Source organism: Coenobita brevimanus, chromosome 57 (genome assembly GCF_032717465.1).
Source record: "Coenobita brevimanus isolate Jiangsu-jjx chromosome 57, ASM3271746v2, whole genome shotgun sequence".
Lineage (NCBI taxonomy): Eukaryota > Metazoa > Arthropoda > Malacostraca > Decapoda > Coenobitidae > Coenobita > Coenobita brevimanus.
In genome coordinates this window covers 56,351,103-56,375,478 of record NC_137010.1, presented here as the reverse complement: position 1 = coordinate 56,375,478, position 24,376 = coordinate 56,351,103, and the positions used below count along the sequence as shown (strand labels likewise).

The 24,376-nt window shown below is 42.1% G+C and overlaps 1 protein-coding gene and 1 non-coding gene across 2 annotated transcripts; both read right to left on the bottom strand.

Annotated features, from left to right (window-relative positions):
* Positions 1 to 9,832: 9,832 nt before the first annotated feature.
* LOC145402350 (uncharacterized) lies at positions 9,833 to 16,159 on the bottom strand. Its single transcript, XM_080274496.1, has 2 exons — positions 16,093 to 16,159; positions 9,833 to 10,452 (listed from the first exon to the last, which is right to left on the bottom strand). The coding sequence occupies exons 1-2, from the start codon at positions 16,157 to 16,159 to the stop codon at positions 9,833 to 9,835; spliced, it is 687 nt and encodes a 228-aa protein (XP_080130622.1).
* A 4,767-nt stretch (positions 16,160 to 20,926) lies between these two features.
* On the bottom strand, positions 20,927 to 21,045 carry LOC145402388 (5S ribosomal RNA). The gene has a single exon (XR_013897745.1). It is a non-coding gene; the product is annotated as a 5S ribosomal RNA (ribosomal RNA).
* Between the last annotated feature and the right edge of the window lie 3,331 nt (positions 21,046 to 24,376).

The window sequence follows — 24,376 nt, the reverse complement described above, 5'->3', positions numbered from 1 at the left end:
GAACAAGGGGAGCATATACACTTCCCTGCGCCTGCTCCTGCAGGAGGACTGCTCGTCGGTTGGGCTGGGGAGGTCTCGTCCAGGAGTCTTGGGGGCGCCTCTGGGTGGCTGGGGGCTGCAGCCTCGCTTTGGTCGAGAGGCAATCAGGGGTGCCTGCGGCGTCTCTTCCACTGGGAGTCCAGCAGCGAAGGGCAACGTAGGGGTGCTGGCTACAGTGAGCATATCCCAGGGTTCATTACGAGGCCACTCCAGATCCTCTCCAGCTGCAACTCTGCTAGAGGGCTGGCTCTGTGGGTAGAGCGAGAGGGGCATCCCACTCGGCCTCTGGAGGGGTGAGGTGAGCAAGGGACGTTACCCTTGAGGGGCGTTGCAGGGGTAATGGACAAGAGAAGGACAGTGGTCGTTCCCTCCCCGACGGTCACAGTGGGTGCCGCCGTGCTTCCACTGGACCCTGGGACAGCAGGTGAGAGGACAGTGGCCATCCTCTCCCTGGAATATACAGTGGACGTTGCCGCGGTCCTGCTCCCTGTGGAGGCTGCAAGTGAGGGAAAGACAGTGGCTGTTCCCTCCCCAGCAGGTATAGTGGATGCCACCACAGTCCTGCAGGGGGTGGTAGATGAGAGAAGTACAGTGGCTGTCCTCTCCCCGACGAGTACAGTGGCCGTCGTCGCGGTTCTACCTGGGACTATTGAGAAACAAGTCCCACCCCGATCCTGACAGATGCTGGTCTGGCCCGAGAGTTGTGTGGCAGGGTGCCGTACTTCCTGAGGGCTCCAATGAGGGGAAGAGGGGCGTCTGGTGAGAGGGGACGTATGTCCATTTGGCTTGGGCCCTTTCTGCGCCTCCCTGTGGTCTCCCCTTGGTGGTGATCTTCCCGGTGCTGGTATTTTAGTAACATGGTTACCACCCAATGTTGTAACTGGTTTCCTGGCTTAAGGAAACCATTAGGCTTGTCATTCAGTGTAAAGCCACCCAAAAACGAAAGAGGAGTATTGAAAAGTTACAGGAAAGATGAGAAATATAAGACGGGAGGAGGGCAAACACATATAAGGAATGATGATGGTGAAGGAAGAAGTACACAGCACTACATCAGATGAGTGGATGATGGGATGCCGCCACCTACCTCAGTTTACAAGAAGAAAAGGACTCTGTTGAAGAACTGCCAGACTTAGTGTGACACTGTAGACTGAAGGCTGCAGTAAGTGGCCTGCCAGCTATTTAATTCCTGCCAATAAATCCATGTTCTTGTCAACCACATAAGATTTCTAAGGTCATAGATACTCGTACTCTTCTGAGGCGAGAAGTACTGAAGATCCCTAGCATGGCAGCAGCAGCTGCAAAGAAACCACCGTGATATCCTGGGAATGTATCACACCATTCAACAACTAAAGAAAAAAAAAATGATGAATTGGCCTGTTGTTATGATGCCAATAGAAATGTGCATGCTCATCTTGAATTTCCCTACAAATATTGCCCATGAACACCACAGCAGTTGGCGTGTCATGTGATGTGGTTAAGCTCTTTCCAGTGAGCAGTGTTTGGGTTAGGTGTGGACAAACAGTCAGCAGGTACAACAATCACCACATTAGGAAAAATATGTAACACCCCAAAAATTTTGATCTAGGGCTCTTTTAGTGGTGTTCTGAGAAGTAGCTTATATTTCTACCACAGAATGTTACAATGAACAGTGACTGGTATTTGCAGGTGTTAGAACAGCATCTGCATACAGCTATGATATTCATGGTCATAACATCTTCATGCAGGATGGTGCACCATGTCACTGGTACAAAAATTTGCACAAGTATTAATGTGATAACAATATTTTCGATATGTAATGGCTGCAGAACAACCAAGACCTGATTCCTATTGAAAACTGGTCATTCATGAAACAGACCTTTAATTCTCAGGATAACTCATCTGTGCCCCGCTTAACAGAAGCCATCAAGATCTAGATGCAACACTTAAGTGTGGAATACTTTCACAGTCTGCCTGATTCCATGCCAAATATATTATACATAATAATGTCTGGACCATCAGATATTAACTAAGTGGCTAGCAATAACTTACTATATTTTTTCACCATTGTGTCACAAAAAATTGGGGGTATTGCACTGCTTTTGGCAGTGTGTGTATTCTTGTAAACAACAGATGACAATAAAACTCTCACTTCAAATTCCTGGTTCAACAGGATTTACAGATGATGGAAGATTTAGGAAATTAGAATCATACTGGTAACTACTGAGAAAATCATGAAGCTAATAAACAGTTGTACAGTGACAGTAAAGGTAAATACAGTATAGTGAAGTACAGTACCTTGCATTAACAATTAACCATCCATTTTTATACATCTCCAAGAGAAATCTATCTTCAATGTGCACTGATTTTGTGAGGGCAGGTACTAACAAAAAATTATCACATGAAAGAACAGTTTGGTAAATTGAGGTTCTCGTAATCAGATTCTCAAAATAAGAAAGGTAACGCTATTATATTCAGTTTAGTAAAGACAGCTTGTAGCAAAAGGCTTAGGCAATAAACAGCATTATAATTCTTTGATTCTTATATTATACATCTTCGCTTTATTTTACAAACACAGAACCAGGCTGTAACAAAACTCTTTATCCTGTCTATATATAAAGTCTGGTATAATAGGTATAGTACAAACTGGATAAATCTATATATTTCCTTGCCTATATTGTAAGACCCATTTAATTTGACCCTCCAATATTCTGGTGTTCCGCTAATCCATTCATGGTGCCTTAACCCTTTAAGCCTGAGGATTCTCTCTCTCTTCTTGCTACTGTCAGACAATTTTATTCAGCTTAAGTGCGACTTTCTGAACAGGAAGGGTTAGACAGCCTTCATTACCCCTGTCAGTACTTAAGTTCATATGTTTTCTTCTGACAAAGATCTGTAATCCCATCCCTTTTCAGCTTAACTGATGGCCAAGTGTAGGCACTCTGGAGGGCAAATTTTGACTAGCAACCATGAAGACGCATTCGTATGCCACGACTATGGCTCATCAAATCTGACACAGAAACAACTTATATCAGAGTTGTGGGAGTGTCCAAATTCTGCCAGATGGAGGGATGGAATGGAGAGATATATGAGAGAAGGGCGTGTCAGCTGGGGGGAGGGCAGCAAAATAGCAGAGGACAGGGCGATATGGAGGCAATCTGTCTGTGGTCACCCTTTACGGGATTAAGGCATCTGGCAATAAACAGACAGAAAACAAACCAGCTACAAAACATTCTCCTAACCTTAATATAATCATCTGGTAGCAGGAAGAATAAAATATAAACAACATACTCAAGGTGAAGTACATAATCTCTTCATCTCAAGGAATTTTTTTTTAACTTCTCAATGAATTTTAAGCAGACAAAAGTGTCCATCCTGTCTTCAAGGAGTTTGTGAGAGTTCCATCTAAAATCTATGGTACAAAAAGTTTCCCTAACGGATAAATGCATCTGGATATAGTAGCTGCAACCCCAGGCATGAACCCAGTGGACTGCAGGAGAACAGCCACTCAACCAGGTGCTCCCAGGGATATTTTGTTTTGGTTACGTTGAAGGACTGACTGTGTTGTGATAAAGAGACGCATGAGATGACTATGTGTTGTGGACTGAGGGGGCTGTATTCTGGTATGGGCATTGTGAATTACTTGTGAGTTATATTTTGTGTTGATGTTGAGGAAGGGAGGGTGATGGCCACACTGCAGTCTGGCTAGGTGCACTCATGTCTATCTGGGTAGGTGCACTCATGTCTATCTAGCTAGGTGTACTCATGTCTATCTGGGCAGGGTAGTTTCTGAGGAGGTGGATGTCTGGCAGTGTTTCAAGAAGGATGCAGTCCACCTACAGGTTTTGGATGGCTGTGGTGGGTTTGTGTTTATTTATGAGTTTATGATGTGTGGTGTTTCTGGATCCAACAAGAATAATGTACAATAAAAATGACATTCTTGGGGTGAAGGGAGTTAAGAACAAACAGGGAGTCCTCATTACAGGTCAGGGATGTGTTCTAAAACAATATAATTTTTTCCCCAACAACTATTACTGTAAATTGGGGGGAAGCTGGTAAATCAGCTTTACAGGTAACAATGCAACTTTTAACAGGCATTTTCTGTAATTAATGTGGACTTCATAGCCATCAGCCATCCATTATTTAATCTTTTTCCGCCTCATTAGGAGCATAAGACCCAGGGTTAAGCTATTCAGTCCCTACACTGAAGGCAAGGGCAACCAACCTCGCTTTCCCATGAGTGGTATTCTATGAGCAATAAACCCCAACCACCCCTCACATATAAATCCTTACATGCCCCACCCAACTGATGCACCATAACCCATTGCACTACTGGGTGTCATCTGGTTATATGTTTACCATCCCACCTAATAAATAGTTTCCTGGATTATAAGACACCATTTGGCTTGTCACTCAGTGAACTTATCTAGAGACAGCACTACACTGAGAGAGTGGATGGTAAACATAGAATTTTGTGGTGATACATGATAAACTCCAGCTGCCTCTCTGGGATTCAAACTGGTTCCTCAGACCATCAGAGACCATCATGGCTATTAAAATCATCAACTCTTATGTTCTGCGTGGCTGGTTGATTTAAAAGATTACCTCAACATCCTTGTACTTTAAACCAGCCGTACAAATCAGAGGAGTTAAGGCCACAGACATGATTATAACAGAGCATAAAGGTGTGAGGAGGCCCCTAATTTCTCATGGATATTTATGGAACACCTGTACTGTAGATGGTAAGATGTGATCCACCTGCATCCAACATTACAGAGTGCAGTCTGCAATTACACAAAATGATCAAGTATGTTCTATCATCATCACAGGCTTCAGAATATATAATCAAAACTGGGAACTTATCCACACCTCCACCAACTCAGTTCTAATATGGCCGGTGTTTACAAGAAATCTGGTGGGTAGGAGGCATCATAATCACTGAAGCTGTCCCATTGCCAGTGAGGTCTGGAGAGGGAGGCATATTCAGAACTCACATGAAACCTTATAACCCCACCAATCCAATGATGTAGTATATAAACGATCCACTGGGACACGTAAGAAATGTTGAGTGGTAGAGAGGCACACATCTTATTCATGCTCTCTCTTGTTCAAACTCTCTAAGATGGATTCTGTGTCATCTGAAACATTACAGAAAACAGAAAATTCAAGCTCAAACCTGTCTCTCCCTACCACCCAAGATGTTTTATATGTTTTGTTCTTACTATCTTCAGACAATTTTATACAGCTTGTGGGAGACCAACTGAAATGAACAGGTTAACTGTAGCCTTGATTAACAACATTATAGGTTACTACATACTGTTCATAAGTTAAATTTAATCATATGCAAACTGGAAGAAGTGAGTAAGAATTTGCATCATCGTATCAGAGGGGTTGATTAACTAAACCCTGAAGAGATAATTTAATATTCTGGGTGTATTATGTAGGGTGCTCCAAGAATTGACAAGTAACTCGCCTGATGGTATCTTGTGTGCTGTGGGGAAGGCTCAGTCTGCTGGTGTGGGTGTGGATGTAGCAGTGGGAGTAAGAAATGAGTAAATGATCAATGGCAGACACTGATAATCCTGACTGAGCTGTTCCCGCGACACACAAGAAACTGCCTGGTGGAGCAGAAGACGAGTGTTATGCATGAGTCACCCTGTATATCAAAGGTAATATCCAGCCCCACATTATCCTTAAAGAGATGCAAGAGCCCAAGGATAAAATATTAAAGGGTACATGACCAACCTACGCATCCAATCACTAAGAGATTCAATGCCATACATGCATGATTCGGTTGTGAATCGGAATGATGTACCGTACTTTACCACTACATCACGAAGCATAACACTGTGATATTATGGTCTTTCTATGATCAGTGGTTCACCAGTTCTATTTAAGACAAAATAAATGGGTCTTACTCTATATTTTCTCGACTACACTACTGTACTTAAGAAATACAGTACTCTTATAAATAATCTTCTTATATCTCTATATGCTTAACCAATATTTTCAACATCGTCTCTCACACACACACACACATACATATACACCACATCGCAGCAGCTGCAGCAGTCCTGCACTCTCCTATGAATTATCCAAATCTCTATCAACAGTCTCTACTTTTTATTACGAGGGATACAGTACTTCAAAATAGACTTTCCGAGTTCATTCAGCACAATCAAGGAACTGTCTATGTTACATCTTTGGTAATTATGAAGCTTGGTTGCACATGCTTAATTATGGACATCACCCAAACCAAACTTAACCCTTAGGAACACTTTCATCAACTAATCCACTACTGTATTCATGGTGGCCCAGTGCCAGGCAACTCAGTTCAGACACAGAAGGTGAAAGTGGCTAACTGTTCTGTATTATATCCTATTCTCACATATATTCATATATATTAGACAAAAAGTGAGTGAATATGGTGCCTGTGTGACTCAATGTGCTAAAAGGGTGTTTTTACAACTGAAGTACAACTTGCTGTGTTTGCAGAATGGTAGGGTGGAGACAGGCTGAAAAGTATGGTGCAGAGTCAGTTACTAGGGTGAGGTCTTGGAGGCTGCACGTACCATCTTGATGTCAGTATTTCCCCCTAATACGCCTCTTCACTACAACCAAGACCAAGGATTTAATTCAATCTTTAAAGGACTTACGCGAGAAATAAACCCCAACCATCCCTTGGAATTAGACCCTCAAAGACCACATCTGGTTGAAGTGCCTTAAGTCACTAGACCATCAGGTGTCTAACATTTCATTCTTCTTCTCTGCCAGGGTTAGAACCAGATGGCTGTATAAATTACGTATAAAAGAGCAAATGGCAAGGGTTTGGAACCTCTTTTTTAATTAAATAAGTTGACAGAATTACTTCCACTGGCAAGTACTGTGAAATGCATCTATAAAGACAAATAACAAAAAAGTATGTGAGAGAGGGGGCAACAAGCTGGTGTTTATATTACAAAAAAGTCTATGGAAATGGTGGAGTCTGTACAGTGAAGGCTAGATTCCAAGGACTTGAATGATGTTTGAAAGAGTGTGGCCCTCAAGATTTATTAAGTTAATGCCAAATACTCATATTTTTTCCTTCTAAGGCAAGGATAAGGCAGGAGGACAGGGCCATGACTTGAGCATGTGGCTTTCATGGTCAGGTTAGGTTTGGTTTGTGTAATATTCATACTGAGGTCACTGCAACTAAGCTTAATACTTACCCATCTTTGATTACACTGTACAGCTACACAACACAACACAACACCACCACCATCAATGCAGTACCGTGCAATGGAGAAACTTGACCAAATACTGGGGTTAGTAAACTAGTGTTAAGCTTTGTCAGATCTTGTAAGGTTATTAAAATAATATATCTCCTCTTTTCTAGATACTAACTTGTACAGGAAAGGGATGCCTTTACATGATGGCCCTTTTATAACTACATGAGTCTGTGGTCTGGGTACAAATGTCCCTCAACTCCTCTCTATCCAATGAAAGGATTATGGACTGTTGGGAAAGGCAATATTGGCCTGCAATCCACAAGGATCACATTCAGACAAGCCTGAGGACACCAGCAATCAACAACTGTAAAAGAAGAATGGGCAGAGTGACAACATGCTAGACTGTGCAAACCTTTCATACACAATAATAAGAATGTTCCAACACTTCTCATCTTAGTGATGTACAGTAATGTGATAATGTACTCCATCAGCATATAGTGTACAGTATCATTTTATACTGTGTGTCTGTATATAGAATATAACTGTGTAATGCATCCAGTGTGGGGGATGCTGTGTGTTGTAAAACAACAACCTGTAGTCTCTGCAGTATCTTGTGGGATTCCCACAAATAAAAGCAAGGCTGATAGCAACTATGACCAAGCACATAAAGATGTGCAGAACATGCCCTGAGGAGCTAAGGTATGCGACCTTCAGCTGAGAAAGCCAATCCTACATCAGGTCTTAATAGAGTGATGATGAAACAGTAGAGAAGAAAGAGTTAGAGAGTTGGTGAGTCTGTTAGAATTTGCAGTGAATGGGTGAAGAAGTGTGACACTGTAGGATGTCTGGATGTCTTTTGATGGCAGAGTAACACAGCAGGAGGGATGATGGGTGAGAACTGACAGAATCAGTAAAACATGTGGTAATGTAGCCTGTGATGTATGCATACTGATGCAGAAACAGTGAAAATAATGAAGTATTTTAGGGCCAGAAAAAGGTACAAAGAGGCAAAACAAAGAGAGACTGGGCAACAGGAAGGATACCCACCCACCCCTTCAGCTGGATATCAGCAACTAGTAACATTAGTGAAGGGTATGCACAGACTGACCACTTTTTGACAGACCTATAGTAGTGCAGTGGCTATATATGACCCTGTCTATGTAATAACCCTGTCAGTCTTCCCCCTACGAGCAAATATTTCACACTTTAGATCAGACAGCTCTCACTGTATACCTGGCACATGTTCCATACAAATGGTAGTGTACAGTGGGGCCAACTGGCAAGTCAGCATTAAAGGCAGCACTGGAAATTCTGCAGATAAATATTAAGTTATTTACTGTGAACTAAATGGATAAAACAAAAACAAACAAAACAAAACAAAAAGGTAACAACGAAAACTTCCCACTTTCGTAAATTCTCTTTCCTAGTTTCTAGATCCGAATGCAAACCATACTTGTGTGGGGAGGAAAAAAATGTCATGATGATGATGATGATAATAACAAGGACTTAACAAGCTTCAGGTTCACCATATCCAACAATAAGTTAATCCCTGTCATCCCAGCACTGCTCTCGTTTCACCATCACACGGTACAGTCAGAACTCCCACCTCCTAGCCTTCCAGTATTTCAGTATCTCAACAATGGCTCCACTACACTATATACGTAACATTTTCAGTCACAGGATATCATTACAATACAGCTGGTATAGAATTTCCACTATCACTCAATTCTTAGGTGGGGAAGAAGGGTTAAGATGATGATAATGATAATGAATATGACTCAGTGAGATGACAACGATGATGATGATGATGATGACGATGACGATGATGACAAGAACGACAATGGCAACAACAAAGATGATGATGACGATGGATAAACCACATCAGAGCCAGTTTTAATAAAAATATTTTGAAGAAGCCAGAAACAGAGACAGGACAACAACACTGCAAGTACAATGTAACTCAAATTACAATAAAAGATAATGAAGACGGCAAAAAAACAACGACAGGATGATTATGATGATTACGACGATGATGTACACGACTAATGATGATGATGATGATGAAATGACTATGCCAAAATTATAATTATGAAATTTACAGGAGCTGCAGATAGAATAATAAAACACTGGAAGATCATGAGGTGGGAATAAAGGTGTGTTTAACTGCAATCCCCTGACTCTTCAATCCCATGACCTATATTTAATCATATTTCTGCTTCTTCCAGACAATTCTATACAAGTTAGGGGAGGCACCTTGTACTGAGGGAGTTAAGGAAGGCTATATCTAACTCATCAAGTTTGAAAAGTCTCAGCTGAATAAAATGGTCTGGGGTTAGTAAGAATAAACTAAAACATATACCACTGGACTGAACACATTAACTTCTTCAATCCAGCTGTGTATTCTTCAGTGTATTTTCCTCAACTACGCACAGTTTTATTGACTTCAGGACAGTCTTCAAACCTGAGGGATTCACTACATTATAGCCTTTATTAACTTCCTCATTACTAGGATTCTCTCCGTAAGTGAATACAACTGTCTGGAGATAGCAAAAATTAAACATAACCTGTTGGAGTGAAGGGGTTAACCCACCACCACCGCCACCACACACTCAGGTTGTGTCATCCATACGCAGCTGCTGGATGCCTCTGGACACTGTTTCCAGCTCCCTCGGTCTCGACGTCAACACCAAACCTTCGTCCATTGTTGCCGAAAGGTTTTCCATACTCCGAGACCTGACCAGGGTTGGATTTGCACTACTGTTGTTTTTGTTGTTATTACACTGATTAACACTAGGCTTGTTTTTGCCAGTACCACTGCTCAGGCTGGTGGTTCTGAGTCGGTACGAACCCCCGGACACCTCGCTCACACTAGGGGCTGCGGTTGTGTGGTCATATGGGTGAGTCCTCAGGCGTCTCCTGCGTGCAAAACAACACTTGTACACTCTCTTGGCCAGGCGCTCTTTTAGTCCATGACAGGGCAGCTCGTACCCGGCTGTGAAGCTTGTGATGAAGGCCGAGTTCATTTTGAGAATCTGGAAGCCCCCAATATTTGTATTCTCCTTCTCCGTGCCATGGGGGGACCCGGCAGTCTTAGGGGGCCCACATTCAGGGTCCCAGTGTGAGGTTGAGGGCCCCCCTGCCTGCTGACTGACATTGAGCTTCTCCATGCTATCCCTGAGACACTCCTGCAGGTACTCTTTCCGACTGGTGGTAGTGGTGCTTAACATGCCTGGAAATGGTCAACAATTAAAACTCACTCCCAGGTGAATATGTCACAGAATCAAAAGGTGGTGTTGTGGACCATTATAATAATTTGCCACTAGATCTTAATTGACTTAGGAAAGGCCTCTTGTGCTGAATGGGCTTATTAAAACTGTATTTAACCCCTCCAGTTCAAAAAGCCTGTCCTCACCTGAATAAAATCATACAGAGATAACAATAATACAATGAATAAAAACATCCTGGGATCAATGGGTGAAACAATTTCAGTTGCTGTCACTGCTGCATGCCTGAACTAGCAGACTCATTAACTGCAGGTAATCAACTTCCTCTACGAGGTCATCTCACAAGTTCTCTACACTGTTCTGCGACTTAGTGTGACATGTGTTGTGCAGTACTGTACTCCATTATGTGTGTTATGTTGTGTGGGCATATTCTACAAGCAGGACACATCATCAGTAGTAACAACCCAACCCAAATTTAAGCTGGTAACTGAGGAGGGCTGCTAGAGTAGGCAGGTGAACTCAATCAACTCCATTTAAGAATACCTCTGATGGGTGATATCAGGAGAAGGGGGAGTGGGTTGTTGTACTGTATAGTGTTTTGATCGAGATGTTATGGAAGTGTTTCTTCACTAGTGTTCAGACAGAGGTATAATGGAGGCGTTTACAGCCTGTTAGTGTACTTGTAGGTGGGATATTGCTGAAGACTGTCTGGTAATGCTTGTGTGGTGATTGTTTTATGTGTCTAGGTCTGTTGTGTGGCTCTCTCATATAATGGCAGCAGTGCTGTGTGTCGGCACATGCTGTCGCATAAATTTGTGTGCCTCACATGTCAAGTTAACTTTTAGCTGGGAGAGCTGTAGTTTCAAAATGTGAGTGAGTTATGAGAGTGGTATTTGTGCAGCCAATGATGATGTGTAGGGCACTGTTCTGTATGGTCTGCAAGATGATGTACAGTAGTGGGTACTAGATAGGATGAGGGACCATAAATTCGGTACATGAGTGTAAATTTTTCATCCCAGCTCACTTTTTTATTGCACTGATTAGGGGTCAGATGGATCCTACTGTAATATGCTCTAAAAGTTTGAGACTCACACCTCTACAACTTCACTTCATCTACAGTCAGCAGTCAAATCTTACTTTACTATTCTGGCACATCTGAGTCTGGGCACAGGTTTGACAGTTCACTTCCCAAGGGCCAGCAATCCCTCTACATGCCACACACTCTCATATGTCACTACTTCAGCACTAAGCTTCATTGTCCATACTGAATAAATGGTACGTATGTCTCATTCAAGACTGGTATGATGATGTGAATGGTAATGTTTTTATAACATGTCTGTGGGTCTACTGGAAGATCAGTAAAGTCTGTTTTAACAAAAGTTAAATCATCACACTGTTCCTGCCTCAGCCTTCAATTGACTTCCCATACTTTCAGACAGGAAGCCACTTTTCTAACCTCTTGACCATCACTTCCCAGAATGTCCAGTTTCTGTCAAGCAATGGATAACAACACATGGGCAAGAAATATCTCTTACAATAATAGTGATAGCACTTCAATGGAAAACAACTTGCACTGCTGGCTCAACAAAAAGCCACCCCAAAATAGTTATTTTAGTGCATTTTATCCTTATCTACAAGAGAGGAAATGAAGCATTTTCTGTTGTAGAGGAAATGTGCGATAAAATACCAACAAAATTACCAGTACAGTAACTTCACTACTACCATATGGTAAAACTGCCAATGCCTGTATAATCACCACATGGTGGAAATACAGAATTATCATTCCACACGTGTTATTGTATCAGAAGTAAAACACCTGTACAGTACTACACTTGCCATAACCAAGAGGGTCAATTGTGCCAGTACTAACACTCTGGCTCCTATGAATTACTCTCAGATGAATAAAATCATCTGTTGGTCAATGCATAAAACTAAAATGAACAACACAGTCACTCCTCAGATGCTTCTTGGCTCTACAAAACACTTAACACTATCACTAAATCACAAATATGCACTTCCACGACTCACACTGCCATCACTTCCAACACCCAACACATCCTTCCTACAAAGATCAAGCAAACATACTTGTTAACCACTACACAAACATAGATCCTTAACACCCACATGCACTAAATCTGAGAAACAATGCTCTCCACATAAGCAGTCCTTTCCACTCCACCACACTGCAACTCCCTTCACTCCAGGACAGACATGTAACATCAACAAAACAACAAAGAACTCTACAAGCACAGGGCTGGATGGCATCAGCACCCTACACTTGAAACATTTAGGACCACAAGGCACCCAAGCACTCATGAATATTAGTAACTGCTCATGTACACACTGCAGCACTCCCAGTACTGTATTTGGAAATATAGAACAATCATCACTATACTTAAACCAAACATGGACTCTACACTCCCTTCTTCATACAGACCCATAAAAGACTTAGCACACCATCCAAAATAACTGAATGCTTCATTCTCAACAAAGCCACACCCCATGTCCCCTTTGCTCCCTTACAACATGGATTAAGAGCACCGCACTCTACAAACACCTAACTAATCTTGCACAACTAGCATCGAATGGCATCAACTCAGCGACACCCATAAAGTGCACACTTCTCACAACAATAAACAGTAGTAAAGCCTTTGATGTTATCCCCCAATGTGAACTATTCACCAAGATATACAGCACAAACATGGAGAACACCACCAAGCACTGGCATGCCAACCATTTGCTGGCAGACAAACACATGTTACATTCCAGGTTAAGTCATCACAAGCACAAATGTTCCCCAGTGGAGTTCCACACTATTCCATTCCCTCACGCAATCTCTTCAACCTATACATGCATGATATTCCCACACCCCAACCACCTATAACCATTGCCTCATATGCAGATGACCCCACCATAACCACATACTACAGCATGGACACACACTGCACACTGCAACAGGATTACCTCAATACACTGCAGAATGGGTTGGGGACAACAGACTGATGATTGCCCCAGCCAAACCCATCACCACACTCCAACTGCAGTAAAATATGAACAATGATACTCTCCCCACATCACACTTCAGTGTGTGCCACACACACCCTCTACTAAGATCCTTGGAGTAACATATTACACTGTATTCTCCTTCAGGGACCACATGCAAAACATCAAGAGGTGGTGTACCCTCATTCTCATTGCACTCAGGACAATAACAGGGCCAGACTTTGGACAATAAAAAGAAATACACTCCTTACTCTACAAAGAATATATATAATCAGTTGTGTTCAAAGCCTCCCCAACATGGGTTCCCATCCTATCTTGTACCCACTACAGCACCTTGCAAACCATACAGAAAAATGCCCTATGCACCACCACTGGCTACACAAAAACCATTCCCACAGCTCACTTACACTTTGAAACTAAAGTCCTCCCTGTCAGAAACTACCCTGATATGAGACACACAATCCTATGTAGCAGCCTGTGGCAATACACAACATCCTTGTCATTACACAACAGACACATACAACACACCTAGACACACAAAACAATCACTACACAAACATTACCAAACCCTTTACAACAATATCCCACCTCCAGACATTCCAAAACTAGCAATGAAGAAACATCTACATACATACTTACTCCACGTGCTGGAAAATACAACTCAATCACAACACCATCCAACAAGCCCCCCCCTCCTGACATCCACCTATCAGAGGTGTCCTTAAACAGAGATTATCCAATTCACCTAGCTAGGGTTAGACCAGGACAACACCAAGCCCTTTTCAACTACCAGCTTAAATTTGGGTTAGGTAAAATCACAGATGACACGTGCCCATCTTGTAGAACAGGTCCACACAACATAGCACACATAATGGAACAGCACACAGCACACACCACACTAAGATGCAGACACATCAACAGTGTAGAGAAACTGTAGGACAACTCCACAGGGGTGACTGCTTACCTGCAGTCGACAGGCCTGCTTGATGAGATGGACCAGGGTTGAGCAACAACAACTAAAATGAAGATGTCACCATGAAAGAGATAATAATGAAGGAAATCTAAATGAGGACCACCTGTATAGTGATGGCTTACTTTGCTCAAACCCACTATACTCTGTCCACTTTAACTTGGTCTAAATCTGCCTCCTCTCTATCTGAAATGCTGCGCTGCAACAAAAGACTAACACTAGAATATCGGGCCAGACAAGAGAATTGCTATGGAAAGGATGCAGAGACACTGTATTGTCTTATTTTGCCACAGATCTAAGGGAAATAACCTGCAAAAAGAACTCTCTACCAGGTTAAGTGGATGAACTACAAAAGTCATGAAGAAACATAATGGAAGCACCATAATACTGACTCTGTGCCAGTTTTGGGCTACAAGGACATTGGAAATATTGACATGGATAATTTTCATAGTACAATATAAGCACAAATCTTGTTTACATCATCCATTCACTTGATTTAGTGCTTCCCACTTCCTCTCACTTTTACCATTCTACTTCTTTGTCTGCCCTCCTCTCTTCCTACCTCTCCATTTCTATTTGTCACTTTTAATTATTCTTTCCACTTCAGGTGGCTCTACTGTGAATAATAAGTCTATTGGTTTCCTGTAACCCATGAAACTATTTACAACGCTGGGTGGTAACCAGATAACCAGATCATGGGGCGAAGTGGAGCCTACTATGGTGCCCCTGTTAACTGGGCGGAGGGATGCAAATGTGGCGCCATCCAGAAACAAAACATCCACACGTTTTGCCTGTAAACCACAAAAGAACATGCTTGCCTGTGGCTGATGGGCCTGCTCAACCAGACATACTGGGGTTGACCAACAACAACAGTAGAAAAATATTGTGTGAAAATAGGTTAGACATTATATAGAGTGCTTGATGTACAACGTTATACTTTGAGTCTGCCATAAATAAGGAAAATACAACAGCATAGACCATCCATCTTTTCACAGTGTTGTGAGAAACTGCTTACAGTATTATTTTCCTCTTTTATGGCAAGACCAAAGCATCACATTGTGTGCAGCAAGTTCTTGATATTGTGTATGAGCTATTTTCACATGATATTTATCTAGTTCAAATGCAGTGTCTGATAATACCACAAAAATTATTAATGTCGATATTATAAAAACTTCCTTGTCCCTCAAAACTCACATGAGGTCAATAGTCAGATTCTGCCACTGAGCTACGGGAAAAAAGTCACAAAATGAAAATAATCTCCAACCAAGTTAACCCATTATTCCTGCTACCTCCACATGATTTTATATAGCTTATGAGAGACTCCTGACACTGCTGAGGTTATGTATGATCCTTCTCTATCCCTCAATACAAAAGGACTCTCCCCAAATGAATAAAACTGTTTGGAGATACACAGCACTTCCTCCAGCCATGATCTACACTTCTCCACACCTTCCCACTCTCCCTCACTCCACCTTAATTACCTGTAACTATACCTGGGTCAGTTTCAGATTATAGATGACAAAGTTAGTGACAGAGTATGGTCAATTGTGGAAGGGTTGAGTCATGGCCAAGTGTAATTCTAATTTGCAATGGATTATAGCTGGAGTAAAATAAAAAAAATAACCTTCCTCCCTTCCTGTGAGAGGATTAAGGTGACTCAGCGTTGACTCACCCAGGTCATCAAGAGCCTTATTGATGCGGATGATGTCATACACCTCCCCAGCACCCTCAGAACTCATGGCTCAAGCCTGAAATACAAAAGCAATGGTTAACAGTCAAATATGGGTGATTAATAAAGTCAGTTCTATCTTCTTCTTTTTTTTTTTTTAAGTAACACAACAGAGGAAGGAAAAACAAATGAATAAAAAAAATAATAATAATAATCCATACACCAGATTACTGGTGTCCTCTGTTCATAAAATATCTGTAACAGCTGGACTTGAACAGCTGTAGGTTGAAGTTTGGGGGGAAACAACTCTGGGGAAGCAAGTTCCAGAGAGATGCAGTTCGGGGAATAAAAGAATTCTGATAGGCAGAAGTTCTGCAATATGGCTGAGTGACATTCCAGTCATGAGCGCTACCAGATGCCCGTGTAGCACGAGGGAAGGCATGGAGAGGTGGCACCATGGACGCAACTTCGTCTGAGCATTTGCCATAAAAGTATCTGTAAAATAATGCAAGGGAGGCAACATTCCTTCTTACTTGTAGGGGAGGTAGTTTATTTGTAATGGCAGGGTTGTTAATAATTCTGACAGCTTTGTTCTGAATTTTGTCTAGTTGTTTTAATGCAACCTCTCCACATCCGTTCTACAAGGGTGAGCAATATTCAAGCTGAGAGTGCACATGACTTATAAATCTATCTATCTATTGCCAGACAGTCAATATGGTGAATAATAACCAGTCAACTCTTTCTATCTACTGTATATCTATCACCAGACACTTATAGTCAAATATGGGTAATTAAGTCAATTATATCTATCTATCTATTTACTACCAGACACTGAAAGTCAAAACTACCTCCAAGTCACCCTATAAGCTACCATGTGGCTATCCTCTCTCCAACTCACATATACCTCTCCATCCCATACCTTCATCTCATCCTCAGTCTACCCCTCCCATATACTCACATACAGTTTCCTATTCAGCCTGTCATCCTCCGTCATCTCCACATGGCCAACCTCTCCACATTCAACTGTCATCTATAGATAAAAGATTTCTCAAGACCAAAACCTGACACAGAAACGTGATGATTAAGTTCAAATGAGGGTGGAAAATAATCAACCGAGGACGAAAGATAAACAGCTCTTCAATTTTAAAACCTGACAAACAAAAACAATGGATTCCGACAAGTAACAGGGAATAATAACGGTCACTGAGGTTTAAAGATAAATTGCATCTCAATGTCCCATCATCGTCATCAACTACATCCTTATCTTTCCATCTCATCCTCGGTCTCCTCCTTCCCATTAAAAAGAAAATAAATGAATAAAAAAATAATAAACCTGTGCAAGAAAAACCTAAGGGACACAGAACTAATCAATGGCACATCCAACAGTTTTAGACAACTGAGGTAAAAAAAAAAACACTTACTCATGGCTCACAACTCTCCACACAAAATAATAAATTAACCTAAAATGAGGCTGAATAATAAAACTTCACATGACTCAACCTTGGCTCACAAAAATTAAGACTGAACAAAAAATGCATTCTCACAGGCTAGTTCAATCTTATCACACAATGAGTATGAACTGCCAAGTGAGGTTCAGAAAGTCAGTGTGGATAAACATATTCTCCAGGGTCAAACCGGTCACACAAGAGCAATGGCATAAATCAAATGAAGCTTTTAAATTACCAGTATAGTATTGCATTCTGTAATTAACGCCTGACAATTTTCACAATTTTGGACAGATCCTTTCATACTTAAAGGAACAAAATATCTCCAGTGGCCTCTATTGTAAAGTACGACGGTCACTTCTATATTTTATTCTTGCTGATGCATCACATCCAGTTCCTGAATCAGGAGTCTGACTGAAACAAGGAAGGTTTGGAGTCAGTGGATCCAGTGTTTGGCTCTTGATCTTTGATTGATGCTGCTATCGTGAGCAGAGCAGTTGGCAGGATGCGGTTGGGGAAGGTGATGGGTGTGTTTTGGTTGACTGCTGAAATGTTGAAGGCTCAGAGACATGAGCATTTTGTCTTAGATGACTGGCTGAAGAGTGTGACTGTAAATGTGTATAAGGGAAGGGCAATATCCTGGATAGAAGAAATTATGTAGGCATAAAACTTTTGGACCAGATAATGAAGGTAATGGAGAGAGTCCTAGAGGGTATGACAAGGATAATAAGGGAAAATTAATGAAATGCAGTTTGGGTTTATGCCAGACAAAGGGACCACTGATGCCACATGCATTGTCCGACAGCTTCAGGAAAAAAAGGTTGGAAAGAAAAGGGTGCTGTAGTTTGTTTTTGTTAATTTGGAAAATACCTTTGACAAAGTCCCTAGGAAGGTTGTGCAGTGGGCAGAGAGAAAGCCTGCGATCAAGGAGTGACTGGTTAGAGTGGTTATGGCTATGTGTGTGGGCGCTCACACCCAGATGAGAGCGAAAGGAGATTTGAGTGATAAGTTTTCAGTGAATGTTGATGTGCATCTGGAGAAAATTTGTGCACATTATTGTCTGTCATGGTGAATGAAGCTCTCTCATCTGACTTCAGGTACGGACTCCCATGGGAGATGTTGTAGGCAGAGGACTTGGTGCTGACCTCAGAGAATGAAAGGGAGGCAGAGGAAAGATTAAGGATGTGAATGGAAAAAGTTAAGGGGGCTGTAGCCTCTCCAGACATTGAGAGGGCTCTCCTCCCATGCTAAGGGATCTCAGTATGTGGCATGTGATAGGAGTGTAATGCTGCATGGTAGTAGACCTGCATAGTACAGGAAGAGAATATTTGGAGGCTCAAATGTACAGAAATGACAATGATTAGGTGGATGTGCAGTGTGTCCTTGAGTGCAAGGCCTGGGGGGGGCTAGGTTTACGATGAAAGAGTTGAGAAGTAGGAAGGGTCTGGAGTGTATTGGTGTTTTGATGAGAAGAGGTAGATTGAGATGGTTTGGACATGTGGAGAGGATGGGGGATGACAACTGGGTACAGAAGGTGAAAAGTATCAATGTGGGAGTAGGGTTGCAAGAGGCAGACCGAAAGAGACTTGGGACGAGGTCATAGAGTGTGACCTCAGGGATATGGGGCTGAATAGGGAGACTGCCAGGGACCAATCAGCATGGAAAGCTGCCACTAGGTGACCAAGGCCAACACATGCAAGTATGTTGTAAATGAAACAAAATGAAAAAAAAAGGAGATGGAATGGGAAACAAGGGCTTGAGATAAATGCACAGAAGACAAAATGATGATATCTAGGGCTGGTGAAAGTACAGTACCCAGTACTGTCAAAGCAGACAGTGTGGCCAGGTGCAGTTTGCCACAACGGTCTGGAAATCAACTCCATCTTGTGCAGTGTTTGTTATACAGTAGTTAGGTGCTCCTCTGAACTGTCTGCATGCATTCTTCCACCTCTACGACGTGCGCGTAGCACCCATCTAGCAGCAAACTCTCATCCCTTTTCTGTCCAACTCTCTAATGCAAGAGTTAACTGTTACTCCCAGTCTTTCATTTATGCAACAGGTCAACTCTGGAACTGTCTCCTTCTGTCTGTATTTCCTGCTGCCTATGATCTACAGTCTTTCAAACTCAGTGTGTCCAGGCATCTCGAAATGATTGCATCTTGAATTTGGCTCTCTATTTTATTTTGTTTTTCTCTTGGAGGGAACTGTTATTGCGGGCTCATGGCCTTTGGTTTCTTCTTCCTCGCATTATTAAAAAAAAAAAAGAAAAAAAAAATGTAGCAGTATTAGAGGTAGACCGCAGAATAATGCTGATATCGTGAGTGCAGTGTGTCAGGGAGAAAATGCAGAGATAGACAGGTGTGAAAGGACTGATCCTGCTGGTAAGTCCCATGAGAGCATGCAGAGACTGACAGGTGTGAAAGGACTGATCTTGCTGGTAAGCCCCATTGTGTGTGGAATTGTTTTGTTATTTGGGGGACATGTTATGTGCTGGAGGTGAGTCTGGAGCTAGCTCTGTGGCTGGGGTAAGGAGTGGTACGATGATGTTCAGGGTGCAATTCCCTCTCCTGACAGTGACAAAGATGCATATGTAATTCAACCTTGCATGCAAGGCCTGGGGAGGAGGGGAGTTGAGAGGGATGGGACTTGAATGTATTGATGCTGCACTGAAGAAGGTTTGGGTATGTTTAGAGGAAGAAGGAAGACAGCTGGGTGCAGAGGGTGAGAGGTGTGAACACTGAGGGTACGGCTGTGGAAAAAAAAAAAAAAAAAAAAAAAAAAAAACATGGGATGAAGTCACACAGTGCAACTTCTGGGACAAGGGGCTGAATAGGAAGGCTGCCAGAGATCATGCAGCATGGACAACAGCCATTAGGTGACCAAGGCTGACACATGCAAGAATGTCGGAGTCTTTATAAACGGTACAATATAACAACAGAATTATGTAAAAGCACTTCACCACTAATAACAGTCTCTTCAAACACACACTCAACACTTACCTAAAGTTCATAAATACACCCATGTGGTCTAGCCGTCCTTAACCTTCTCCACAGCTACAGTACAGAATGTAAATCCTTTAGCCGCGGTGAGCTACTATGAGGTGAATAAAATCGCCTGTCATATGCTGGAATAAAATATGAAGTTCTGTAATCTCAAAAAAAGCCTTCATTTGAGATAGCTGAAAAAATTTATGATGGACTAGATTTCTTGAGCTTAGTTAAGAATACCTCTGTACTGTACTTCAGTGTGTGTACAGTATATATATATATATATTTTTCATTCATTCATTGCCAGACGCCATGTATCCCAAACGGGGTGGTCAAGGGCTTAGAGTTAATTGTTTTACAGGGAGGGGCACTAATCCTCCACCAACCCCACTTGACACGTAGGGATGCCAACAGCATCTGGTGTTCGAAGGCGGTCACCCATCCAAGTACTAACCAGACCCAACGTTGCTTAACTTCGCTGATCGGACAGGAAGCGGTGTACTCAACGTGGCATAGCCGTTGGCATATATATATATATATATATATATATATATATATATACAGTGTATATAGATAGATAGATAGATGAGAGAGAGAGAGAGAGAGAGAGAGAGAGAGAGAGAGCATGTAAGAAACAGCTCCAGGTTTAAACAGCATAAATGTAATCAATCAATCAAGCAAGCAAGCAGCTCCACAACAAATTTAACCCTCTGACTGTTACAATTCTTCTCAACTGAACAAAATCATTTACTATTACCTAAAATAAAATTCCTCGACCTGCCAACAGAGAAGGAGTTACTCGATACAGTTTTTGAAGCCTATAACTGCTAGGCCCATCATCTCATCGGTTGAGGAAGCTCCCTAACACCTCTTCTTATGCGGTTTATTTTGCTTATTATACTGAATCTCCTCTTTTGTGTCATTTAAGTCACTCTAATACCACCATACTCAGCATGAATAATATACAAACTGATATTTACTGGCCAAATCCAAAAATAAAACACTAAGGAAGAGATGCTAGGGAGCTTTCTTAACCAATGAGAATACAGACCCTAGAATGTCTCTCAGTTTAGCCATACAGTAATCTCTCTGCTATCCAGATGGCCATTAACCGGATGCTGTGCTCTGGCTGTTCAAAACCATTATTCATACATTTTTCCATTTTTATTCAAACAAAATGCATGCATCTGGGTGGAAATTACAGCAGCACGAACATTTTCACCCTGCATGGCAGGAATAGCCTCGAGGCGTCACCCAGTCCAGCTGGGAAGCCTACCCAGCCAGACAGGGCTGGGTATGGCCCTGCAGTGATGACTGCTTGTCAATGGTTGATGGGTATGCCTGACCATGGTAATTGCTTGGCTGTGGTTTATAGGTCTCCTTGACCAGACAGAGTAGTGTTAAACAACAGGAACAAGTGTTGTACGATGTACTGTACTGGCCTTTTATACTGGCTTTCAAAGTTGGGGTACCGGTATGTACACCCTATAAAAAAAGAATCGGGACCCTTACTGCATGATACAATATGCCACACCGCACGAAGGAATTTGAAGCCCCAACTGAGTTCTGGTGCGTATCAGTGGTCATTGCGAGACGCATCAGCTCGTGGGGTCCCAATTCTTTTTTTATAGGGTGTACAAAGGAGGGACAGGGGAGAACATTATCCGGACAGAGCCATTACTCAGACATGCCCTTGGCTTTACGTCTGATAACTGAGGGATTACTGTATCTAATTGAGTTGGCCTAAATATGACTCCTGCATGTACCAACTGACGTACATACTACAATTTCTTTCAAATTAACAAGATCTTGTGTTATTAGCCCCCAAAATTACCAAATGCACCATCCATGGCTAAAAAGTTAACCCCTTTAATCCAGTAGTATTTTTCTTTTTATCTTATCCTTGTAAAAGCCCTCAAATTATCATCATCATCATCATCATCATCATCATCATCATCCAGACCTCCTTTCCCATCCTAGGGCAGGGTGAGGAGTAACAATGTCCAGACAGCCCAAATTTGCCCAATCCAATAGGCCATGTTTTAATTCACTCACCATTCAAGCCCCCAGAATCCTGGTTCTATCTGATACACCAAAAACATTCACCATGTTCCGTAGCTCCACATAAACATATCCGATAGAGTCAATCTGGACACTGCCATGTTAAAAAGGAGTCTCAAATCCCAGACCATGCACTTCTCCTCACAATATTCATCCAGTCAGCCCCGATCTCTTGTCACTCCCCTAGCCTCACCGACTTCCAAACCTCTCTTCCTCACACACTCATCCATCATATCCTTCCACCTTCTCTCTGGCATAGGCCTGCCTCACCTCCTCCCTCCTTCAAATTCACTCAGATACACCTTTTTCACCACTCTATTGTTATCCATTCTGTCCACATGACCATACCATCTCAGTATACTCTCTTCGATTCTGGCGTCCACAGACTTCCTCACTCCACATCTTGCACAAATCACATTATTTCGTATCCTATCCACTCTCTGTACTCCACATACATTTCTCAGCAGTCCCATCTCCACTGCTCTCACTCTTGACTTTTCATTTTCATGCCACACCATAGTCTCACATCCATATGTTAAAGTTGGCACTAACACTCTTTCATGTAGGCTTTGTGCTGCTGCAACACTCAAGCCTCTGTGTCTTACCATACCTCTACCTATATTATACGGCACCTCTATCTAATTTTGGATGGAATTCAATTTGTGAAGGAGTAAGTGAAAGCAGTACCTAACCCCTACAGTTTGGGAAATCTATCCTAAGGCAATATAAACCACACAAAGATGGCAAAAATAAACTACAAAACATGTCACTGGACTAAAGTAGTTAAAGAGGGAAAAAAACTACTAAGGTGTTCCTGATTTGACCCAAGGTTTGTCTGGACATGACCCCGTTGGACTAGAGGTTGAACTCCCATTTCCCACATTTGACCTTCCTCCTCCTGGGTGACAGGGATGGAGTTGAAGGATCCTTATATACCCTGGGAACTCCTCTGCATGGTAATATTAGTGCCACCACATGAAGGCATCCCTCTTCAACACCACAAAAGACTTATGACAGGCATATATATGTGATAGGCAGCAATGCATACCAACAGCAGATGAATATAGTTTAGTCTATGCTGTAATTCTTATATTCAACATACTTCTAAATTTCTCCATATGAGATTGGATTAAGCATGCAAAATAATTACTAACCACAAATGCCCATATTGAAAACTGTGTGTGAATACCAGACCTAGCACTGCCTTAACCAAACCCTCTGCATAGACACCAGTAATCAGATATAAGATACCAATTAAACAACCTTAAAGACTATGAAATATTAAAATACGACAGTAACACACCTGAAACTGGTGACACAGGGGAAGGGGGATGACAGGTTGAACAGCCGAAAAAAAAAAATACATCTTATTTTCCACTTAACACGGCTTGGCTTTGTATATTTTACTACATGAGACTGGATCAAGTACTCATGAACTTGTCCCCGTGAGTAAACAAGGTCAGCCTAGCCATCAAAAGGTTAAATGAGAGTAGTGACAGGCTAGACAGGGGAGATGACAGGTAGAGAAGCGTAGCAACAGCCGACAAAAATACGCCTTCTATCCCACTTTAGACACCTTGACTTTACATATTTAACAGCCAACGCCTGGATTAAGTAACCATGAATTGTTCCCCGCGGTTAAACTGGTCTAAGCTTACCATACAGAGGCTAAATAGGGGCTAGTAGATGGTTCAAGGCCATGTCAATCAGCTGAGAGGGTAAACAAGGAGTGGAGTAAACACAGAACCACATTCCCTCGAGGGGGCGCGCCCACCCCACTACCCCGCCAAATTT

What these genes read in the sequence shown, in the direction of transcription:
- LOC145402350 (XM_080274496.1), bottom strand. Translation starts at nt 16,159, where the DNA reads ATGAGTTCTGAGGGTGCTGGGGAGGTGTATGACATCATCCGCATCAAT. An exon ending in TAAGGCTCTTGATGACCTGG is followed by an intron (nt 10,453 to 16,092) that starts GTGAGTCAACGC and finishes GACCATTTCCAG; the next exon opens with GCATGTTAAGCACCACTACC.